This window comes from Pavona decussata, unplaced genomic scaffold (assembly GCF_977016875.1).
Source record: "Pavona decussata unplaced genomic scaffold, jaPavDecu1.1 SCAFFOLD_67, whole genome shotgun sequence".
In the NCBI taxonomy this organism is placed as follows: Eukaryota; Metazoa; Cnidaria; class Anthozoa; order Scleractinia; family Agariciidae; genus Pavona; species Pavona decussata.
Genome location: NW_028145486.1, coordinates 2,750,966 through 2,770,955, shown reverse-complemented (window position 1 = coordinate 2,770,955; position 19,990 = coordinate 2,750,966). Strand labels below are relative to the sequence as shown.

The following is a 19,990-nucleotide window of genomic DNA, read 5'->3' as shown; positions in this document are numbered from 1 at the left end:
ATCTGACGTCATTTTTATTGTCTGTACTCTCATAGACAATAGCTACGGGCCAATCAGCGCGTGGGAATTTGGACAGTTATTGTAAAAACTTATTTATTTATTCATAACATTCGAGCCTGCTCACCCTCATCGCTTTCAATTCCTGCTGAATCCGATTCAAAACGCAAAAAAAAAAAACCTGGCCGCCTTTGCGCCTATTAAGCATTATGGTTTCGTAAGTGGCAAAAATCTCAGCATTTATGATTATGCTAATCGATACAGAACTGAAACACGCTCCGATGTAAAAATATTTACTTACACAATGGTTATTCATGATTTTCGTGATAGATGAACTGTACCAAAACATTATTCACCCATGCGCACCTCAGCTCAAACGGGTTTTTAAAATCTCTTAACGGACATTTCGTTTGCTGCTTTACGAACCGAAATAACTTAAATTTGGAACTAAAGTTGGTTAGCCCAAGATTTTTCCAGATTTTGCCTGGAACTTTAGCGGACAGTTTGAAAGATTTACCTGATAGGTTTGAGGCATAAGTGATAAGACCGCGTGTAAGTGCAAGCTCAAGAGTTGTACAGTTGAAACCCACCTGAGAATGGAGGAATAGATCGTGGCATGCAATGTTTATTTATCAAAGGAGAAGGCTTCGATTTGGTTGATTAATCCAGTGTAGTTAAAGTTGCTAAGTGATGTCAATTAACAGTTGGATTGCAAAGTTTGCTGCGGTCCAAAGCTCATTTTTCTATCATGCTCTAAAGCCACGGAATTTGCTTTCCCGCTCCGTTTTCCAACAAGTATATCAGTTGCGCACCATCACTGAGTAGCTTCAAGGTAAAATAGATTAAAAAGAGATGAACACAGGAAATCGGCCAGAACTCAGCGCGACATTCAAAAGGCCAAGTAATGGTTTATAAATCCTTAAACGGCCTCGTTCGTTACCGAACAAATCTTCACTCGTACTAGAGCGTTACGAACTATGTTACAATATAAGATAATAAAATGTTCAGCGTTTATTGAAGTTTCTATGGAAAAAAAGAAAAGAAACAAAATTAATACTAGAGCACAACGAAACTACATTTAGGTACCTATATCCATATCGCGCTCTTTGGAAGGCAAGACAGATAAATTCTTATCTCATTTTATCTAGATTTTTTATTACTGAATATTCCTCATTTCATGTACCACCGAATGAAACTTTGTATAGACCTTTCTCAATCGGGACGACTTCAACTACAGTTAAAAAGTTCCAAGTATAGAAAGCGATTAGAAGTGAATCAGGACGACTGTAAATAAAATACCTTCAAATCAAAAACCTCAAAAAATAGAAATAGTTACAGACAGCTAATATACTTAACTAAACCCTTTTAATCTTTCTAAGTCAAAGCAGAGGAGATAAAAAGGAAACAAGGGACTTCGGCACTATTTTGAGCTGACGGAGCCGCGGGAGATCTGGTTACGAGATTACCTTGATCCCAGTGATCCGCCGTATATCTCTTAAGGGTGGTTAAACTGTGTTTACTTTTTCGTTTCACAAATGTGAAGGGCGCGACAAATTACACACAACTTCACTGATGTTCAATTACTTTACTTGCACAATCGACCGTACAATTCAGTTTCAGTTTATTTTTTGCCATTATTCTTGCACATCTTTACAAGATAAATGTACATTAAAATATAAAAGATAAATGAATAAGAGAGAGAAACATATATGGCGAGGATGCCCATAGAGAAACCATTGGGGCTTATACGAGCTACAGGCTCCTCAAAAAAATAACAACATTGAAATCAGGATTTTAGGCGTAGTTTAAAAAGCAAGTACACAGTCAAACACACACAGGCAGAAAAACATAAAACAGCTCGTTCAAAACAGGAGTAGTCTATTTATGAGAAATGATCTTAATTTACATTTCAATAGAGAAATACTCTCAGCATTCTGAATTTCTGAATTAAAGGAATTAAACAGTTTAGGTCCTTGAAAACTTATTGCAAACTGTCTGATATCCGTTCTAAAATGCCGGATGGCATTTAGCCGGGCCAAAATCATGTATACCATGATGTAGGACTAACTATGGCTGTGGTCACTGAAGTATTTCCTGATCCAAAGATATTAGTATATTTTTACTGCTAATCTGAATGAACTCATTTAGTACACACTGCGCATGTCAGCTCACGCCCTTCGTAATAAGGTGGACAAGTTGAAAAATACCCACAGTTCGCCTGCACCAGATACAATAATGCACCATTGTGATTACTGTGACTTCCTGGAACCGATTCTGGTTCCTGGTCAACACAAATAAAATTCGCGCCTGCATGATTCCAATGTTGAGTCATCAAGTACCCATGATACTCTTTGGTCCATCCATGAGGGCAGTCATTCCTTGCAGGGATCATCAGCTGGGTGCCACGTGACCTGACATAGCACACGACACAAGGTGCATCATGCTCGTGGATATTTCTGTTGAAAGGATTGAAGGAACTCACTTTGTACTCTGCCCCATATATGGCTCCAGTGCCTTCAAAACTGTTTGTGTATTTTGCATATTTGGGTCGGTTTGGCAAACAGATGTATTCCACTCCGCCTCCTTTGTGAGTGTAATGGGCACCTGCTACGAACCCTAAGTACAGCATAACAGTAAAAAAAAAACTTCAGTGAAGCTAAGGAAGCGACGCTTAGATTGTTTTTCCTTAGTTAATAGATACTAGTTACATTTAAACCAGTCATTGTGCAAGCTCCTGAAGAATGTCGTAACGTGATTTACTAGAAAACATCCTTTCTCCTTTCTCGATTAATCTGTACCCCCTCTTCTCCCCCTCCCCTTTCCCTCCCCTCCGGTCGACCACTCGATTTTGACATCCCCTGTTGAATGGTCGACAACATTTGGAGAAATAAACGCGTAGGAGCAATATTGGGAGGCACATATTTACAGTCATTTAATTATTCATCCTTCACGGGTCTATTACTAACTCACAATATGACCAGCTCCCAGTTGGCTTGATAGCTCAGTTGGTAGAGCACTGCACCAGCATCGCAGAGGTCATGGTCATGGGCCAGGATTCGAACTGACCTCCCGCTCTGTTGTCTTTTTATTAAGAGACTTCATCAAGCCTCAAACCGTACTTCGAGCTATGTATCATCAATATAATGAGATATCAGAAGGCTCTTAAATTTAAATAAGTAATTGTAATATTTTTCCCCTATTCAGCACTCCTCACTTCAATGACAAACGTCATAAAATTCATTCAGTAACAAGAAGTGGATACCTACCTGTGTACACAACCTGAGCATCTTCACTGCAGTTTGTGCGCCCCCAGCGAACGTACTTCACTCCAGACAGCCCCTGTCCTTCTTGTCCCTTTTGCCCTTTGGGCCCAGGTGGTCCTTGAGAGCCCTCTTTGCCGCTTTGACCAACATCACCTAAAGCGTTTCAAAGATGCGGGTTACTTTAAATTTTCGACATAAAGACACGGAGCACTGATTACTTTCTCGCTTATTACACCTGTCTTTCTCTAATGAGTCAAATTTGCTATGTTTTTGCCTAATCGATACCAAAGCGACTACATGTGGTCCAAAACCATGGTCTCAAAAACTTGTCCAAACTCGTGATCAATATCAACGCCAGATTACATTGTATGAATAAGTGATTTAAGTGAATCACCATCGCAGTTATGTACACAACTTAAGAAGTTTCGTAAAGAAAGTCTGACTAAAACTCAGGCTTGAACGGGATTCGAACCCATGACCTCTGTAATACCGGTGCAGTGCTCTACCAATTGAGCTATCAAGCCAACTGGGCGTTGGTCATTTTGTGAATTCTGAGGTGGAATATTTGATTATAATGTGTTAGTTTTGTTCTTTAATTTCTTCTGTATATCCAGTTTCAGAAAAAAACCAACGCAAGCAACACCATACTTATGACGTTTATTCGGTAGATACCTTTTGGTCCAGGAAGACCCTGTGGTCCGGCAAGACCCTCTCGCCCGTCGCGACCTGAATAAATTAATAAAGGAACTGAGTATTAAGGTTTAAATACGAATGTCTGGTTTTACCAACAGCTAGAGTCGATAAGGTAGTAATTTGGAGGGAATGGCTGTAACGAAAGACTAATGCTCCAAACGTCAGCACTGAAATCTCTTTACGGTGGTCAAATTTCCTTATTAACTCTGTTGATAAAACCAAACATTCGTTTCCATTCCTAACCGACGCAGCATCACAGGTTCTTTAGAAACTAGCCCCCTTATATATAGCAATCTAAAATACGACTTCAAAAGACTATGACATTTTTCTACGGAAACCTCAGTGGAATCGGTATTTGAACAATTAATTCGCAGCGACAAAGAAAGTGTTTCTTCCTATGCCACAAGAGAGGACCACCTTAATCTCCAAGTCTTAACAGGAAAACATTCAACGTGAGGACTCTTAAGACGATTCTTAATCACAGCTACAAATAAAATTAAAGGGGAAGTATCCCGCAAATTTGCTGTCATTTCAAAACCCAAAAATTTTTGTCTGTCAGTGGAAACAAAGAAATAATTGTCAAGTTTGTTATAAATTATCAACCCAGTGCAATGAAACTGTCGATTAGTGCCTCTGGCCAGAGACAGAGTAGGCCGGTATGGATTGAAACTTGAAAAATGTTAGGCTAATGTTTATCAAGTTCTCGCATTTTTGTTTCCAGAATGTACTAGAACAGATCACAAGTTGTTCCTTTCAAGAATTGAGTTGATTTCCTTCCTCTCATCATTCTAGAATTATTTGGCAGCTGATTGAAGGTCTTATTTCACCATTTTTAACAAAAGATACCAAAAACCCCATGATAATTCCCCTTTAAATCTTTAAAGAAAAAGCACTTTCCAAGCACCGATTAATCCTTGGTTTGTCAACATTGGCTGCCACATTATTCATATCTTGGCATGCCGGCATCTTTTCACATGGGATTCAGGGATTGTTTAAATGCTTACTGATTGTTACGTTCTTTTAAAAATGTTAACTGGGAGGATGTTTATGCTAATTACATGGACTATTCTAGAATTTTGAACAGAGTAGTAACTTAATTTAGTAAAGAAGTTAGGTTTGGCCCCTAGCCAAGGAGATTGTAGAGATGATACCCGCCGTGATCAAAATGGAGCAATCAGGAGCAAGCAAATTGCTTCATCGTGACGTCAATATTTGTAGAAATGACGTAATGAGGCCATGGCTTAGTATGCAAATGAGATAGACCACTTGATTAAAACGAACCAATCAGGATTTTTATTTAGAACTTTCAGAGACAGTCAATTTTTCAATTTTTCACCCGTATTATACCATTACCATCTTCACTTACCTGGTAATCCGGGTGGTCCCGGGGGACCTGCAGGACCATCCCTGCCGTCCCTCCCGTCTCGTCCTGCATAAAACAAAACAATCCACATTAGCATTGTAAATGACATTCTTCTGCTCTTCAGTCTTGTCCCAGAGCGGCTATCGAGCGGCACAGGTTAGCGCAGACTAGCTTCCTTTCGAGTTGGTGAAGTCAGAAAAAATGAGGTCTTATAAGGAACAATATTGCAATCATTTGTTATTTCCTTGCTTTGCCTGCAGTTGGAATCTTATAATTTGCTGTTTAAGGCACACAGTGTCATACTTTAGAAAAATGACTAAAGGTACTACTACACTAGGCAATTTTTAATTTCTTGTATTTTTTCTCGCTACTTTGTTGCAACATGTACACAAGTTGCACGAATCATTGCCTTGTGTAACGTGCCTTAAAATGGGAATGAACATGTCTAGCAATTTGTACTTGCTGCAACTGTTGCGAGAAGTAGAAGTAGGATCTACTACCCGAAACGGTGACTGCAACAAAAACGTTGTGAGACATGTTCATTGTAGGGTATGTTAGACTAGGCAACCGGATCCGTGCAACTTGCGTCGCAACGGTGCAACAAGATTGCCAGTCACGTCTTCCTCTCTTCCGATCAGCCTACACGTTTAAGCACATAAAGGGACAAAAATTAAAACTTCCTTTTCCTCCCAGACGCTTTTACGGCTCAACAAAAATCGCAATTATTAGTAGAGCACACAGTTATCTCGTCTTTTTTAAACAGAATTTCTTCGATTTTTTTTTATGAAAAACTGATCATGAAGACTGCCGTCAAACAAACCTCTGAATGACACACTTGTTCCTAGCACATCTTTTGGAGTGGATTTGTTGTCATCGAGAGCCCTGAAAGGAGGAAAATAAATTAGCGACAACTTTAAATTTAAAACAAGGATTGATTTTCAAAGTTCGTTGAAATCTAATAACAGGAAATTTAGCCAAATAGGTTAGGAGAATTAAGTATCTGATTATCCCAAGGAGAAGTATGACACGAGTGGTGGTTCACGCTTTTTTCCTTCTTGAAAACCAACTTATTAAAACCCTCGCTGTGACGGATAATATCGGTCTACCTGATTTCCAGAACTTTCAGTCGCTTCTCCAGGCTTTGAAGACTTAAAGCGACGGTCCTCCTCAGTCGAACATGTAAATCTTTAAAACCATGCTTGGCTTCATTCTGAGGTGGACTTGAAGGGACGAACGACTTTGTCGCCAGTTCGAGTGAGGACACCTTCTCATCCATTGTAGCCAATTTCTGTTTCATTTGTAAATGATCCATGAAAAAGGAAGCTTGGAAAACCATGCAAGACAAAAGAAAAATGATCGCTGCTATATAAACCAAGCAACGGAGAATCTCGGAGATGCCGAATTTGTTTCTTTGCTCTTTAGTTGTCGTATCCATGGTCAAATGATTTAGTTTAAGATCCTGACCGTACCTTCGCAAAGAAATCTGCCTAAACGCACGCGTCTGCCTCAGCTAATGTGCTTTGTCGCGCTATTTATAAAACGGAAACTAATTGTACTGATAATCTTGCTCACGGCTCAGGCGCTACAGAGTTACGTATAGTTCCTTGATCGCTGCCGCATCTTTACTGAACGAGTCAAGGCCTCAACTTAGCAAACTTTCTAAACGGAACGCTGCCATAGTAACAGGTTAAAAACTACTCGTCGACTTGTAAGCTTTTAATTTTTGCTAAAAAGAAGGAACAGGTGTGATGAAAATCCTCCATAGTAATATGGTAATTTTTTCTTCTTTAATTTAATCTAATTTCCCAGATCTAAACTGAGCCTTTTTTCTTTTACCGACTGACGTTTGGAATCACAGTGATAGATTTTTCCACAATTATAATCTTCAATCTTGAAAAACAAATTGCTCCCAACAGCCCCAATTAAGTAAAACCCCCTCCTTTTTTCACACCATCCATCAATTTTAGTATTACAGAACGTGCCTCGATTATGGAAAGAGTCCAGAACTCAGAACAAAAATAGACGTCTTATTTCCTTTAAATCTACTTGTGAGCTTTGATCCAGGCAGTTGGACTTGTTCCACATTTAAAGTGTTGTTACTGCTTATGATTACGTTACTGAGGAATCTTGATAGAACTTGCCATTTGAATAAGGATCGTAACTGGAAAAAAAAAAAAACAAGCAACAACAACAACTGTTTCCGACAGCTCCAAAATAACGCCTTTTCCTTTTTCATACCAATTCCATCAATATTCTGATATTTTCTTAGTAATATTAAGGACGTGACTCGATTATGGGACGACTCCAAGACTTAACAAAAATAGAAGTCTTATTCTTTAATCTACTTGCGAGCTTTGACCCGGGTCAAGTACAAGGCAAATTAATAAACCATCTGGACCAGTTTATTCTAAATCTCTTTACACAATTTTAATGCCCTTGATCAAGTTGTGCGTGGATTCCTGTTCTCTAGATTTTACACGTGTGTGCGGACCGAACGACAGAATAAATGGAGCAAGGAGTGCGGCTGATTCATACTCCGTTGTGGCGTCATTTGTTGGTTTGTTTTAGGGCGAGGGGGGTTGGATTCCAAGAAACGAGAAGCGCGTAAGGTGTTATGGGGCGAGGGAATCTTCCCAAAAATCCACCAACAAACCTTGTAAGTTCTCTTTAATTCACTGGGCAGTCTAATGCATAAAAAAGGTCTCTGGACGAAACGTTAAGTACAATAATTGTTCAGATTATATTGGAAAAAAATAAAATATAATTTACGTTTTGCTTCCCTCCCCCCGTCACGTCCCCTCGTTGTTCACTCGCTTTACTATTCCTAAGAAAAATAAGGTAGTGCTTGTGGTCTAACTTCCGCGCAGTACTGGTGTCCAGTTACAGCTACCTAGTTACGAAAAGCTGTTATTGGCAAATAATTATATGACTGTGCTATCCCCGTATCAAAATTAGCGCGAGATAAAGCTATCAGGATCAATAATGATTTTGTTAAAACAAGAGCAATGAGCTTAAATAATCACCTGAGCCTAGCTTCGCTCCTGACAACTCCCTGGTGGTTCAAACAGCGGATAAAATGTATTGGTCGGAGAACATTTTATCCTCTGGATAGCGATTTGTCCACTGGATAGAGTTATCCGCTGCGCTCTTTGAACAACCGGGGCCAGAGGCATATCTGAGAACTATTTGAGAATTTAATGGTGTTTATTTATATCACTCAGGGCGGAATTATTTGCTGCATTTTATTGAACTTCACGCAACTTGCTGTGTTGTTCAGTTAGTTTGGTTGTCCCAGCTTGGAGAGCCAAAATACGAGTATTTATCACCTCACGCGAAAGTCCTCCCTGAATTACACCTTTATTTCGGTTTAATTATTCAAGCTGTTAACAGAGCTGGCCACTAGTGCTTCTAGCTGAAAAATTCTTTCTGAATAAATGAATTATAATCCACCAATTAGTTTCCGCCCGTTCTCATTGGACAAAACACGTCATTTGGTACGAGATCGGGTGGCAGTCATCGAACGATAACTGTAGCTAACAGTCTCCGATTGTTTTTTCCCGCGAGGCCTTACTTGTTATAATCCGATCACATTTTAACAAAATGTCTTAACATCACTTCGTGGCCAGTGCTTTTTTGTCTTTTCCGTTGTAAAGAGCGCGCATTTAAGAAACTGATCAGACCCCTTCCGACTTGCTTCGCTTCGCGGGACTTTTTTTTTCGAACAATCGTTCAGCCTTGGGCCGTCCTTATCCTCCGATATGTACAAATAACATGGAGCGTGAAATCAAGGTTCTGTGGCATGGTAAATCTCTAAATGAATTTAGATCAGTAGCCTGCTCGAGGATGCGTGGCATCTCCTTTATTCACCACAGAACGAAAATATGAAAAGCTTAACGGACTAACTATTGAGTTACTGAAGCCCACTAAAGTGACGTCATATATATCTCTGTCCTCTATAACACGGACTGAGACTGTGCATACTAAAATCAAGATACGACTACAGGAATCTGCAGAAGTAGAAAAATATCTGGTTTATAGGGTTTTTCTTCTTTTCTAATTGTGTTTTTTAAACTAAGAAAATAGTAAGGAGGCAAAAAAGAACTAAGTGTTTGCGTTTTATAACTGTTCCTGGGTAATTAAGTAAAAAAAATTCCTAATCCCCGAGTGGTCTCTTCTGTAAACTAAGGTCGAATTAGAATTATTTATGCAAATGCTAACTGCCACAGTCCTCAAAATACAAATTAATCATCAAATTAAGATAAGTGCGTAATGATAACCTTATAAACATGATTTCAAACATATATACGCACTAAAATTACTTTGGCCATAAAGTCTGTAAAACATAACAGGCCTAACATCTTCTTCGTGTGGTAAAATAACCAAAAAGTGTACTAAGATAAAATGACAGAGGATTTTTAGAAGTGACATTGTTCCACATAGTTTAAGTTGAAGTTTTTCTTTCACTTCGTACAAACTGCGCATGTTAACTCTCGACCGTGGTAATAAGGTGGACAGCCTGAGAAATGCCCACAGTCTGCCAGCACGAGGTACAGCAATGCACCGTTGTGATTGCTGTGACTTCCTGGAACTGATTCTGGCTCCTGATCAACACAAATATAATTACGTGATATCGTATGTGAGTCATGCTCAGTTGTCAAGTACCCGTGATACTCCTCGGTCCATCCATGAGGACAGTCATTCCTTGCAGGGATCATCAGCTGGGTGCCACGTGACCTGACATAGCACACGACACATGGTGCATCATGGTCGTGGACATTTCTGTTAAAAGGATTGAAGGAACTCACTTCATACTCGGCACCATAGATCCGTCCTCCGCTGTCAAAAGTGTTTGTGTATTTTCCATATTTGGGTTGGTTTGGCAGACAGATGTATTCCCCTCCGCCTCCTTTGTGATTGTAATAACCGCCTGCTATGAACCCTGGGTAGAACATCAGTAGAACATACTATTAGAGTCATTAAACTATTTTTCCCCGCACTTAAAGTAACCTGAGTAAGCTTAAATATCGCTTATTATGTACTTCTCCCATCGAACAATACCACTTTTTAATATTTCAAAAACACCGGACTGAAAGAAAAAATAATTAATAAAGCCTACGGGTTTAAGGCTACATTGTAGTTGTAAAAACGAGGACGCGTCCCCCTATTCCAACACTGAAATTTACAGTGATCCATTTCGCTAAAATTTTAGCTCTCGCTGGTAGTGGCATTGATTCCAAACACCGACTACACATTTAATATGTAAGCGTTAAGTACATCGTTAAGAATGCTCTGAAAATTTTGTGGAATACTGTTGGGAAACCCCTTTCGCAGGAGCCCGCCCTTACGGTCATGACTACTTCGCACATTTTCCCACGACAATTTGGGTGACAGCGAAAGAATTTAAGGTTCCTTCTCCGTGACTTGAATTGCTTACCAGAGTACAAAACCTGAGCATCTCCACTACAGTTTGTGCGCTCCCAGCGGATGTACTTCACTCCAGACAGCCCCTGTCCTTCTTGTCCCTTTTGTCCTTTGGGCCCAGGTGATCCTTGATTACCTTGTGTCCCATCAAAAGCAAAAGAAGTAGTATTTTAATGCCATTTTAAGGAATTAACATTCCTTATACTTTAAGTCAAAATGTTAATAGGAGCAAATTCCTATTAGTTAAAGGAAAACATACTACATGAAACACAATGTTAAACCTTAACCCACGCTGAAGACTGCTTATGGCAATACCTTTTAATCCAGGAAGACCTTGTGGTCCGGCAAGACCTCTTCTACCTTCACGTCCGTCACGACCTGTGAGCATAATAAAGAGACAAATGTTTGGTTTTATGACCAGAGTTGACAAGGTAATTTGGCCACCGTAAAGAGATTCTAGTGCTGACATTTCAATCCGTTAACCCTTCGTCAGAGTGAAGAACAAGACCAAAAATTCGTTACCACTCCCCCACCAATGCAGCGCCACAGTTTCTTTAGAAACTAACCCAAATTGTAAAGAAACAGATGAGCAAAGAGCGAAGAATCAGAACCAGAGAATACGTGTTTAAAACTCTTGGGTGGCCACGAGAGAAAGAACCCGATCGAGGGCTACACTTTTGAAAAAAATAACCGTAATTGGAGTTTGAAGCTTTTAGTTAGGGTGCTTCGGAAAGGCAAGAATCTATCAAGCGTTATTTATCTTTTTCTATTTCCATATGGAAGAAAGGTTTTTAGCTCCATAATGGGTTTCACCACGGTAATATTCAGTAAAGGAATTGAATTTACCAGCCATTCTATGGCGTCTTAATGTAAGACATGTTGAACTGGACAATCGATATTTAAACTATATTATACACTCAACCAACAGAAAAACTTTCTTAGGACTAAACATTTGTTGATACACCTCAGTAAAAATATAATCGTTTATAAACATGTTTACAATAGGTGCTGCGGACGCTATCAAGTACAGAATTACAATTTCGAAGGTAAAAAAAAGTGAAGACAACCTCGTATCGCAATAATTTTTGGCAATTTTTTAGCGTAACATTAGCGTAAGAAAGCTCCAACTAGATTGCAGAAAAAAGGAACCCTAATTTAAAAGCAACCTTCAATGAAGACCACTCTGTAAGTTTAATTTTTTCTCATTACCGGGGAGTTTTTGTCTGTCTGTTTTTTCTTTTTTTTTTTTTTGTTAGTTTTTGTCTACCCGGCGTTCCCGCTATTCCTGGAGAGCCTGGTGTTCCTGTTTGTCCTGGTGTCCCCGGTGGTCCTGGTGGACCTGCGGGTCCTGTGAGTCCATTCCTGCCATCACTTCCGTCCCGACCTAAAAACGAAACAAAGTGTGACCATTTTTTAATATTGTGCTTTTAATCGAACGAACGAAGAAGGAGGTGAATAAGAAGAAGAAGAAGAAGAAGAAGAAGAAGAAGATGATGATAATGATGATGATGATGATGATCATGATGATGATGTTCATGATGATGGTGATGATGAAATCACAATCAAACTAACCTCTTTGGGAATAACCGTCTCTTGGAAAAGATCTGTTCTCTTTTAGGGCCCTGGAAAAAAGTAACAAGAAATCTTGACATAAATAAATGATTTATTTTCATTCCTTTTATTTTCGGAAACTGGTAGGCTTAACAGTCATCCACAAGTAACTGAAATGCTTGTTCATTTTGCAAATAGCCATCAATCCCAGTTGGCTTCATAGCTCATTTCGAAAGGACTGCATCGGTATCTCAAAGGTTATGCGTTGGAAACACGTTCAAGCCTGCTTGTTTTTGGCCAGATTCTGGAGTTGCTAATGATAATCTACTTCAACAGAAGCTAGTTCGTTTCCTTCGATTATTTACCGCTTCCAGCAACTCTTACGCCTCTCTAATGCTTTCTAAACTTTCCAAGTGCACTAAGCTTGAACCACTTCCAATTAATTTCATCCTTACACTTGTGCTTTTCCTTGCATCAAGCTCACATTTTATCTTATTTTCACGGTAAAATATAGCTCCTGTGCTTTGTTGCTAGCGAGACCCAACGCCTCCGTCGAACCAAATTTAGAAACCGATTAAACAAAAAGCAGTAAATAGACTAAATAAACAAAACATATCATCATTGTAACACCACTTGACAAAGATTCCGAGACGGAATCGAAAGCTTGTATTCCAATATAAATTTTCGATCCTTAAAACGAAACCTTTTTGTTTGATTATTATTATTATTATTATTATTATTATTATTATTATTATTATTATTATTATTATTATTATTATTGTTATTTCACAATTGAACGACGAGTGTGTAGACTGTATCTCTGGGCTGGTGTCAAAAAAATTTAACTGTAATAAAGTTGCTAATTTAAGAGAACGCCAATGTCGGTTTGGTCAGTCTATTTCGACCACTACAAGATAAAAGCTGCAAAATAACAAAACTAGCTCTCGATAGTAACCAGATTACCGATACGGGTGTTGCCAGTCTGTGTGAGGCACTGAAAGAGCCAAGCTCTCACGTTTGCACATTACCTTTGAGTGATAATCAGATCACAGATGCCGGTTTCACAAGTCAATCTCAGGTATTGAAGGAGCCAAAGGACAAAGTAACCGCTCTAGATCTGCGTCATAATCAGATTACCGGTGTCGGTGTTTCAAATTTATGTGGAGCGATAAAACGCAGCCAAGCTGCAAAGTGATCAGCCTTTAGCTGGACTGTAAAAGGATCAGTGATGCTGGTGCTATCAAAATATCTGAAGCAATTAAAGAGCAAAGCTTTAAGGTAACCGAGCTTTATCCTGGTGGTAATCAGATCACTGTCGTTGGTATTCTTAGCTTGTGTCAAGCAATAACAGAAGAGCAAAAATCAGCAATCTAGCCAAACTAGATCTTTCGGAAAATGCTGATGTTAGCGATCAACGAAAGGAATCTCTGGAAAATCTGCTACGGAAACACAGACCAGATATCAATGTGTTGCTTTAGGACACTGGCACAGAAGACGCGAGTTGGGCAAAGTCAGTTTCACACATACACGCAGTCTTGGCTCTAGCCGACCGTTCAGTGAAAATGATGAGACTTCTTTGTAGACTAGGAAAACAAGAATACTGATAGAAGTTGTACATTCAAATGAAGTAGGTAACATCAAATAAAGTAAACTATCATCAAACAGTGTGCCTTGTTTACTCCATTCCTGCTAAGGTTCTTAGATGACGACAGGCGCTTACTAGACCCAATCTCTCTGCTGCTCGGCGGTGCGACTAGAATTGAGGAAAATGCTACGACAAAAATGTTTTTCCAGAAATAATCTAGCCTTCGCTTATTTTTCGGCAGAGAGAAGCGGCATCCTGAAATACGCCTGTGTTTGCAGGCTAGAAATAACCTAAACATCAAAGATATTGCTTTGATATTTTGCGTGCTATTGATAATCGTCACTGTGTCATGCTCCTGCTACTTGATCTCTCCGCTGCATTTGACACTGTCGACCACGAAATATTGCTCAAAAGATTGAACTCCAAATTCTCTATATGTGGCACTGCACTCGATTGGCTCCGCTCCTACCTTACTAACCGCACGCAGGTTGTCTTAATTGACGGGAGGAAGTCACAGTCTCTTGAGCTCAAATGTGGAGTACCTCAAGGCTCCGTTCTTGGGCCCATTCTCTACCTCCTTTACACTGCTCCACTTGCCGACATTCTACGTCTCCACGACATGCAATTTCATTTCTACGCCGATGATGCTCAGTTGTATATTTCCTTTTCTACTAATGACGATCTGGAACTAACCAACAGCATCGCTAAAATTGAGAAATGTTTATCTGACCTTGATCAGTGGATGTCCTTAAACAAGCTGAAACTAAACAAAGACAAAACCGAACTTCTCTACCTCTATTCAAAGTATTGCCCTCAACAGTCTCTACCTCCACTTCGTTTTGGATCTGATACAATTCAGCCGTCTCTATGTTCCAGAAACATTGGTGTCGTTTTTGATAGTACTATGTCGATGCTCCCTCATGTTAATTCTGTTTGTAAATCTGCCTTCTATCATCTTCGAAACATCTCTCGTATAAGAAAATTGCTATCCACTACAACCACTGAGACCCTAGTCCACGCTTTTATAACCTCCAAGTTGGATCACTGTAACTCTCTCTTATACAATGTTCCGAAATATGTCATTAAAAAGCTTCAGTCAGTACAGAATGCCGCGGCTCGACTGATCACAGGCTCTCGCAAGAATGACCACATAACCCCTATTTTATCTGAACTCCACTGGCTTCCAGTTTCCGAGCGAATCAAATTCAAAATAATTGTGCTCACCCACAAAGCTCTTCACCAACAGTCCCCCATCTACATACAAGACCTGATACGCCGCTATACAACTTCAAGAACGCTCCGATCGTCGTCTGACGCATTTCGCCTATGTCATATCAACCATAATCTAAAGTCGTATGGCTCCAGAGCTTTCGCTGTTTCGGCCCCAGAACTCTGGAACAAACTACCTATCGACATCCGTAATTGCGACAATTTAAATGTTTTTAAACGTAAACTTAAGACTCATCTTTTTTCGAATTATTTTAAACAAATATGATTTTTACTTTGTAAAGCGCTAGAACAGAACTGGATAAGCGCTATATAAGTAGCTATTATTATTATTATTATTATTGCTTTAACGAAAAAAAAAAACCGGTTGTAGGGGTACTTCAAATGAAAAAGCCACCTATATAAGTGTCACTTTCAATGGCCAAAGATAGCAGAGACTTTGCAATCTTATAATGATCCAGCTTTCGTTAAAAGTTATTGATCTAGTGCACAGAAACCAGTATTTTTAATTTCAGGATACAAAACATGCGAATCGCAATAGACCATTTCCGAGTTGCTTTGAACCTCATTATGAAAGCGAAGCTAACTGCAAAGTTTTTGTTATGAAAATTAGTTTTCATTTATATGCAAACAAAACTAATTTTCATATGAAAAGTGCTGCTTTCATAGTGAGATTCACAGCAACTAGGAAATGGCCTATTGAAAAGGTCAGCTGCCTGTCACAGTTCATTAGTTCTGGCGTCCATAGGAAGCACGTGTTTAGAAATGTGTTTGCATATAAAGACTTCGCTAGACAGATGACGTCATAAATGAAAACTTTTGAATGCAGAGGTCCACACAACGCAGGAATAGACCTTTTTACCGATACGGCGGCCATTTTGAATAACTTAATTTTACAGTATATTATGGGATGCCCAGGGGGCAAAGAATGCTTGCGTGACTGAACGCGCTTTAATATTGTTGTCATTTGACAGCGCTGTTTATACTTTCTAATCACCATTTAGTCATGGCTGATCAACCGGATGAAAACACAAAAGAGTTCAGTATGGAAGAGCTAGAAGGAAGGAATGTAGAGAAACTGCGAAAATATTTGAGAAATCGTGGCATTGCTATCGCGAATGATACTCGTAAGCCCGACTTGTTATTGAAAGTTTACTATGCTTCTCGGCTACATTTGCCGTTGTGTAGCACTAAAGAACAACGACGATGTCCAAATTGCAGCAAGAAGAAAGGAAAAGCTCTTTATTGATGGAATTTCGCTTCGTTTCGCGGAGAAACTGGACAATTGGCTGAAGGGAAACTATTATTTTCCTGACATGATGATGTGACGTGGAAGCGTACTTGTCGAAAAACAATGACATGAAATCCGCGAAGGAGGGAAAAAATATATGTGAAAGCGGACATGTCACTGATGTTGAGTACAATAACATATCAGATTGTCTTACAGTCAATCCAGGTCACGCGTGAACAGTATTTCCAAGAATGAAATGAACATTCGCATTTCTCTTTTTATTAAATATCCGACGTGTGAATGGAATGTTGGACATTTCTCTGGAAATCGTTCCGAAAAAGACGCGTTAACTGAAAAAAAGATTCAAAATACTTGGGAAACAATTGTTATTCTTGAAATATTCAGTTTTGCAATGTAATGAAAAATTCATAGCTTTATACCGTCAATAAGCTAGGGAAATTTATACGGGAACTCTGAAATTTTGTTGGCGATTTTCAAAACTGACATTTAAATTTCAAAACTCCGTTCAAATTTCAAAAATATCGTTCAGCGTGACCTGGGTTGACTGTAAGTTTTGTTATGTACGTGGAAAAGTTGTCCCGCAAACGAGAATCGGAGAAGACCCGTACACTAACCAAGATAACGCGTTGTTTCGCTTCAGTTTTTGCCCCCTGGGCACCCCATAATATTCAGCAAAACTAAGTTATTCAAAATGGCCGCCGTATCGGTAAAAAGGTCTATTAAACTTGTTGGTAATTTTGCCGGATCTCTCTTGTGAAAGACCTCGTGTCAGGCGTCACTTGAACGTGAAAATACAACTGACTGAATGCAAGGCTGGCACTACGGCAAAGGGCAGATTTTTTAGTGGCCAATATATTGACTAATAGAATTAGTCTTCCTGAGGGACAGAGCTATACTGAAGGAAAATGTAATAACGGCTCCTTAAATAAAAGTTTGAAAAATATGTGGAAAAACATGATTGGCTAATACATGATATGATGACAGCGTACTTGTAAATATGAGATAACGAAAATATACTAACGGCTCCTAAAATTAAAATTTGAAAAAATACATGCAAAAAAAATGATTGGCTAAAACATGACATGAAGACAGCGTACTTGTAAATATGAGATCCCTCTCGAACTACAACCCACCATCAATGCCTCCCGCCGAAAGGCACGCGAGGCTTTTCTAATTCATAGAGGGAAAACGCAGGCGCGTAGGAGGGGGGGTTCGAGGGGTTCGAACGAACCCCCTCTGAAAATCAATAATGGCGGAAGAAAAACTTTTAAATAAAGTTCCTGTCGTCGAAATACATCAACCAAAGAAAAATAGAGATATAAACCCGTTCTTTAGGCCTTATGTCTTATCCACAGTAAAAATAAAAATTGTCAAGAACCCTTGGAGTTTAATTTCAATGACGTTTCATTTTTGCGGTAATACGCATCCGCCCGAAAAAGCCATAGAAAAGCATGCTTTGCGATACGTTTTGTTCTCTGAATGCGGCATTGTTATGAAAGGAGATTCACTTCAAACTTAATAGTTCAAGCCTTGTTGAGTTTCACGCGCAATTACGTACAAGTTCGCCTCAGAACATTCACTTGTTAATGTGAACGTTCCATAAGCACAATGAGGAGGTTGAACAACCACATGAGGTACTACATTAGGCTGCCCGCCTACATGAGGTACTACATTAGGCTGCCCGCCCTGGCTCTAATGCATATCAAATATGATATGCTTGTCAATCTTGACGAGATAGTCAATTTGTTTGAAGGCCTACACCAGAGAATGATGCAGTTTACCAACTTGGTGTATGACTATCAGCAGATCGAATAGCTATCAGAACTTGACAGGGCGCGGAATGTACATTGAACTTTCTTGTTTAAGTTGAAACAATTATGCTGCCGAAATGATGTATATAGCTTAAAAAGCTGCTGTAAAACAAAGTTGTGATTTGCCTAAAATGGGTTTCAAAATGCAGGAAATGAGGTTTCTGGGAACCTAGATTTCTAAAAATTTCCGGGCGAGCATGCCCCCGGACCCCCCTAGTAAGAGCGCCTCCGGCCCTCAGCAAGATTTGGGGCTCAACAAACACCCCTATCGAAACCTTAGCTACGCGCCAGAAACGTTATCTCCAGAAGGCATTAACAGGAAAAACGAACGCTGAACCTTGATTATACACTTCTATATTTTTGTCATTTCATATGTACAAGTACGCTGTCTTCATGTCATGTGTTAGCCAATCATTTTTTTGCATGTATTTTTTCAAATTTTAATTTTAGGAGCCGTTAGTATATTTTCGTTATCTCATATTTACAAGTACGCTGTCATCATGTCATGTATTAGCCAATCATGTTTTTCCATATATTTTTCAAACTTTTATTTAAGGAGCCGTTATTATATTTTTCTTCAGTAAAGCTCTGTCCCTCAGGAAGGCTAATTCTATTAGTCAAAATATTGGTCATAACTGACATTCATGCTCGTTACTGATCTGGTTTCCGTTGACAATAACTATGCACAGGTCAATACGAGATGAAAAACGACGAACGGGCAAACAAAACTTTTAAAGTGAGACTTCAGCCAATATCTTCGACCAAGAACGTATTTCCTTTCCAAGAAAAAACTTATCGTGTTCAGTGTGTCCGTTCAGAGACAACTTTTTACGGTTTTGAGTCAAAACATTCTTAATTCGTGGTGTAGTTTAATCGCATACGCACCCCATGAGCTAAAGTGATATTAAGAGCTACCATAGTCAGAAACTAGGTTTCTTTCTCAGAAGAGGTTTGACTTAATGAAACTGAAATACGCACCAGTGAGATGAGAAGTAAGCAGTACGTAAGTAATGTAAGTAGCGTTGATGAGCAGTTTAGATAGCCGAAGGTGCGCTCGAGGTGCAGAATTTGCCCATCTACTATCGACACTCCTTCCACTGATAGATCCAAGTCCAAATGAAATTTATTACTAAGTGCTACATTATAAAATAGCTCAAAAAAGCCTCACCATTGCATGATGACCTGCCAAGATGTGATTTTGATGCGGTACCAGGAACGGTACGCCCTCAGTAAAATTCGGAAAATAGATTAGATTTTAAAACTGACGAGTATTACCTGGTTTCTAAAACTTTCAGTCGTTTCTCGAGGCTTTGAAGGCTAACGGTAACTGCTCTCCTCAAGCGTACGTGCAAATCGTCAGCATCAAGCTTATCACTTCTGGCTGCCTGTGGTTGACTTCTGGTAAATAACTTCTTTGGTGGCGCTCGTTCGATCTCAGCCAATCTCTGTTTCATTGCCAAATGATCCATAAACAAGATTGCCTGGAAAATCATGCTAGACAAAAGGAAAACAATTCCCGCTGCATAAAACAAGCAGCGGAGAATCTCCCACAAAGAAGCCTTTGCCTTCTTTTCTGAGTCCATGACTTAATAAAACATTGACTATCACAAAAATTTGGCGATCGCGTGATGTATTTATTTTACTCACAAAAGAATGCACTAGAACGTGTCATGTAGAACGTGTCAGGCCTCAACGCTCAACTATGGACTTTGATACCCCGAGGCCTTGTAATTACTCATAAGACCAATAAAAGATTATATGGTTATATATATATTTTTTTTTGGGGGGGGGGGGTGGGAGGGGGGGTAAGACGAACGCGTTAGGGCA

At 39.4% G+C, this 19,990-nt stretch overlaps 4 protein-coding genes across 4 annotated transcripts in view; all 4 read right to left on the bottom strand.

Moving 5' to 3' along the window:
• Window positions 1-6,789, bottom strand: part of LOC146478073 (uncharacterized) — an 89,886-nt gene extending 83,097 nt beyond the window's left edge. The window contains exon 1 of the mRNA XM_085112798.1: window positions 6,423-6,789. Coding sequence (XP_084968924.1) covers window positions 6,423-6,751 — 329 coding nt within the window. The 5' untranslated portion in view covers window positions 6,752-6,789. The remainder of the gene's footprint in view (window positions 1-6,422) is intronic.
• Window positions 1-19,990, bottom strand: part of LOC146478068 (uncharacterized) — a 66,634-nt gene that overhangs the window by 7,533 nt on the left and 39,111 nt on the right. The window lies entirely within an intron of this gene.
• Window positions 1,568-5,473, bottom strand: LOC146478074 (uncharacterized). The gene is made up of 4 exons (XM_085112805.1): window positions 5,320-5,473; window positions 3,933-3,986; window positions 3,264-3,413; window positions 1,568-2,613 (listed from the first exon to the last, which is right to left on the bottom strand). Exons 1-4 carry the CDS (start codon window positions 5,423-5,425, stop codon window positions 2,138-2,140), a joined length of 786 nt encoding a protein of 261 aa, XP_084968931.1. The 5' UTR covers window positions 5,426-5,473; the 3' UTR covers window positions 1,568-2,137.
• LOC146478072 (uncharacterized) lies at window positions 9,032-19,760 on the bottom strand. Its single transcript, XM_085112795.1, has 6 exons — window positions 19,439-19,760; window positions 12,310-12,359; window positions 12,005-12,121; window positions 11,053-11,115; window positions 10,751-10,873; window positions 9,032-10,255 (listed from the first exon to the last, which is right to left on the bottom strand). The coding sequence occupies exons 1-6, from the start codon at window positions 19,744-19,746 to the stop codon at window positions 9,777-9,779; spliced, it is 1,140 nt and encodes a 379-aa protein (XP_084968921.1). The 5' UTR covers window positions 19,747-19,760; the 3' UTR covers window positions 9,032-9,776.

Excerpts from the sequence above, each read along its gene's own strand:
- LOC146478072 (XM_085112795.1), bottom strand. The coding sequence starts at position 19,746 with ATGGACTCAGAAAAGAAGGCAAAGGCTTCTTTGTGGGAGATTCTCCGC. Across the intron at positions 10,874-11,052 it reads AGGTCTTCCTGGATTAAAAG|GTAATCAAGGATCACCTGGG; the intron begins GTATTGCCATAA and ends ATGGGACACAAG. Across the intron at positions 10,256-10,750 it reads TGCTCAGGTTTTGTACTCTG|GGTTCATAGCAGGCGGTTAT; the intron begins GTAAGCAATTCA and ends TGTTCTACCCAG.
- LOC146478074 (XM_085112805.1), bottom strand. The coding sequence starts at position 5,425 with ATGTCATTTACAATGCTAATGTGGATTGTTTTGTTTTATGCAGGACGA. Across the intron at positions 3,414-3,932 it reads GGGTCTTCCTGGACCAAAAG|GTGATGTTGGTCAAAGCGGC; the intron begins GTATCTACCGAA and ends GAAACGCTTTAG. Across the intron at positions 2,614-3,263 it reads TGCTCAGGTTGTGTACACAG|GGTTCGTAGCAGGTGCCCAT; the intron begins GTAGGTATCCAC and ends TGCTGTACTTAG.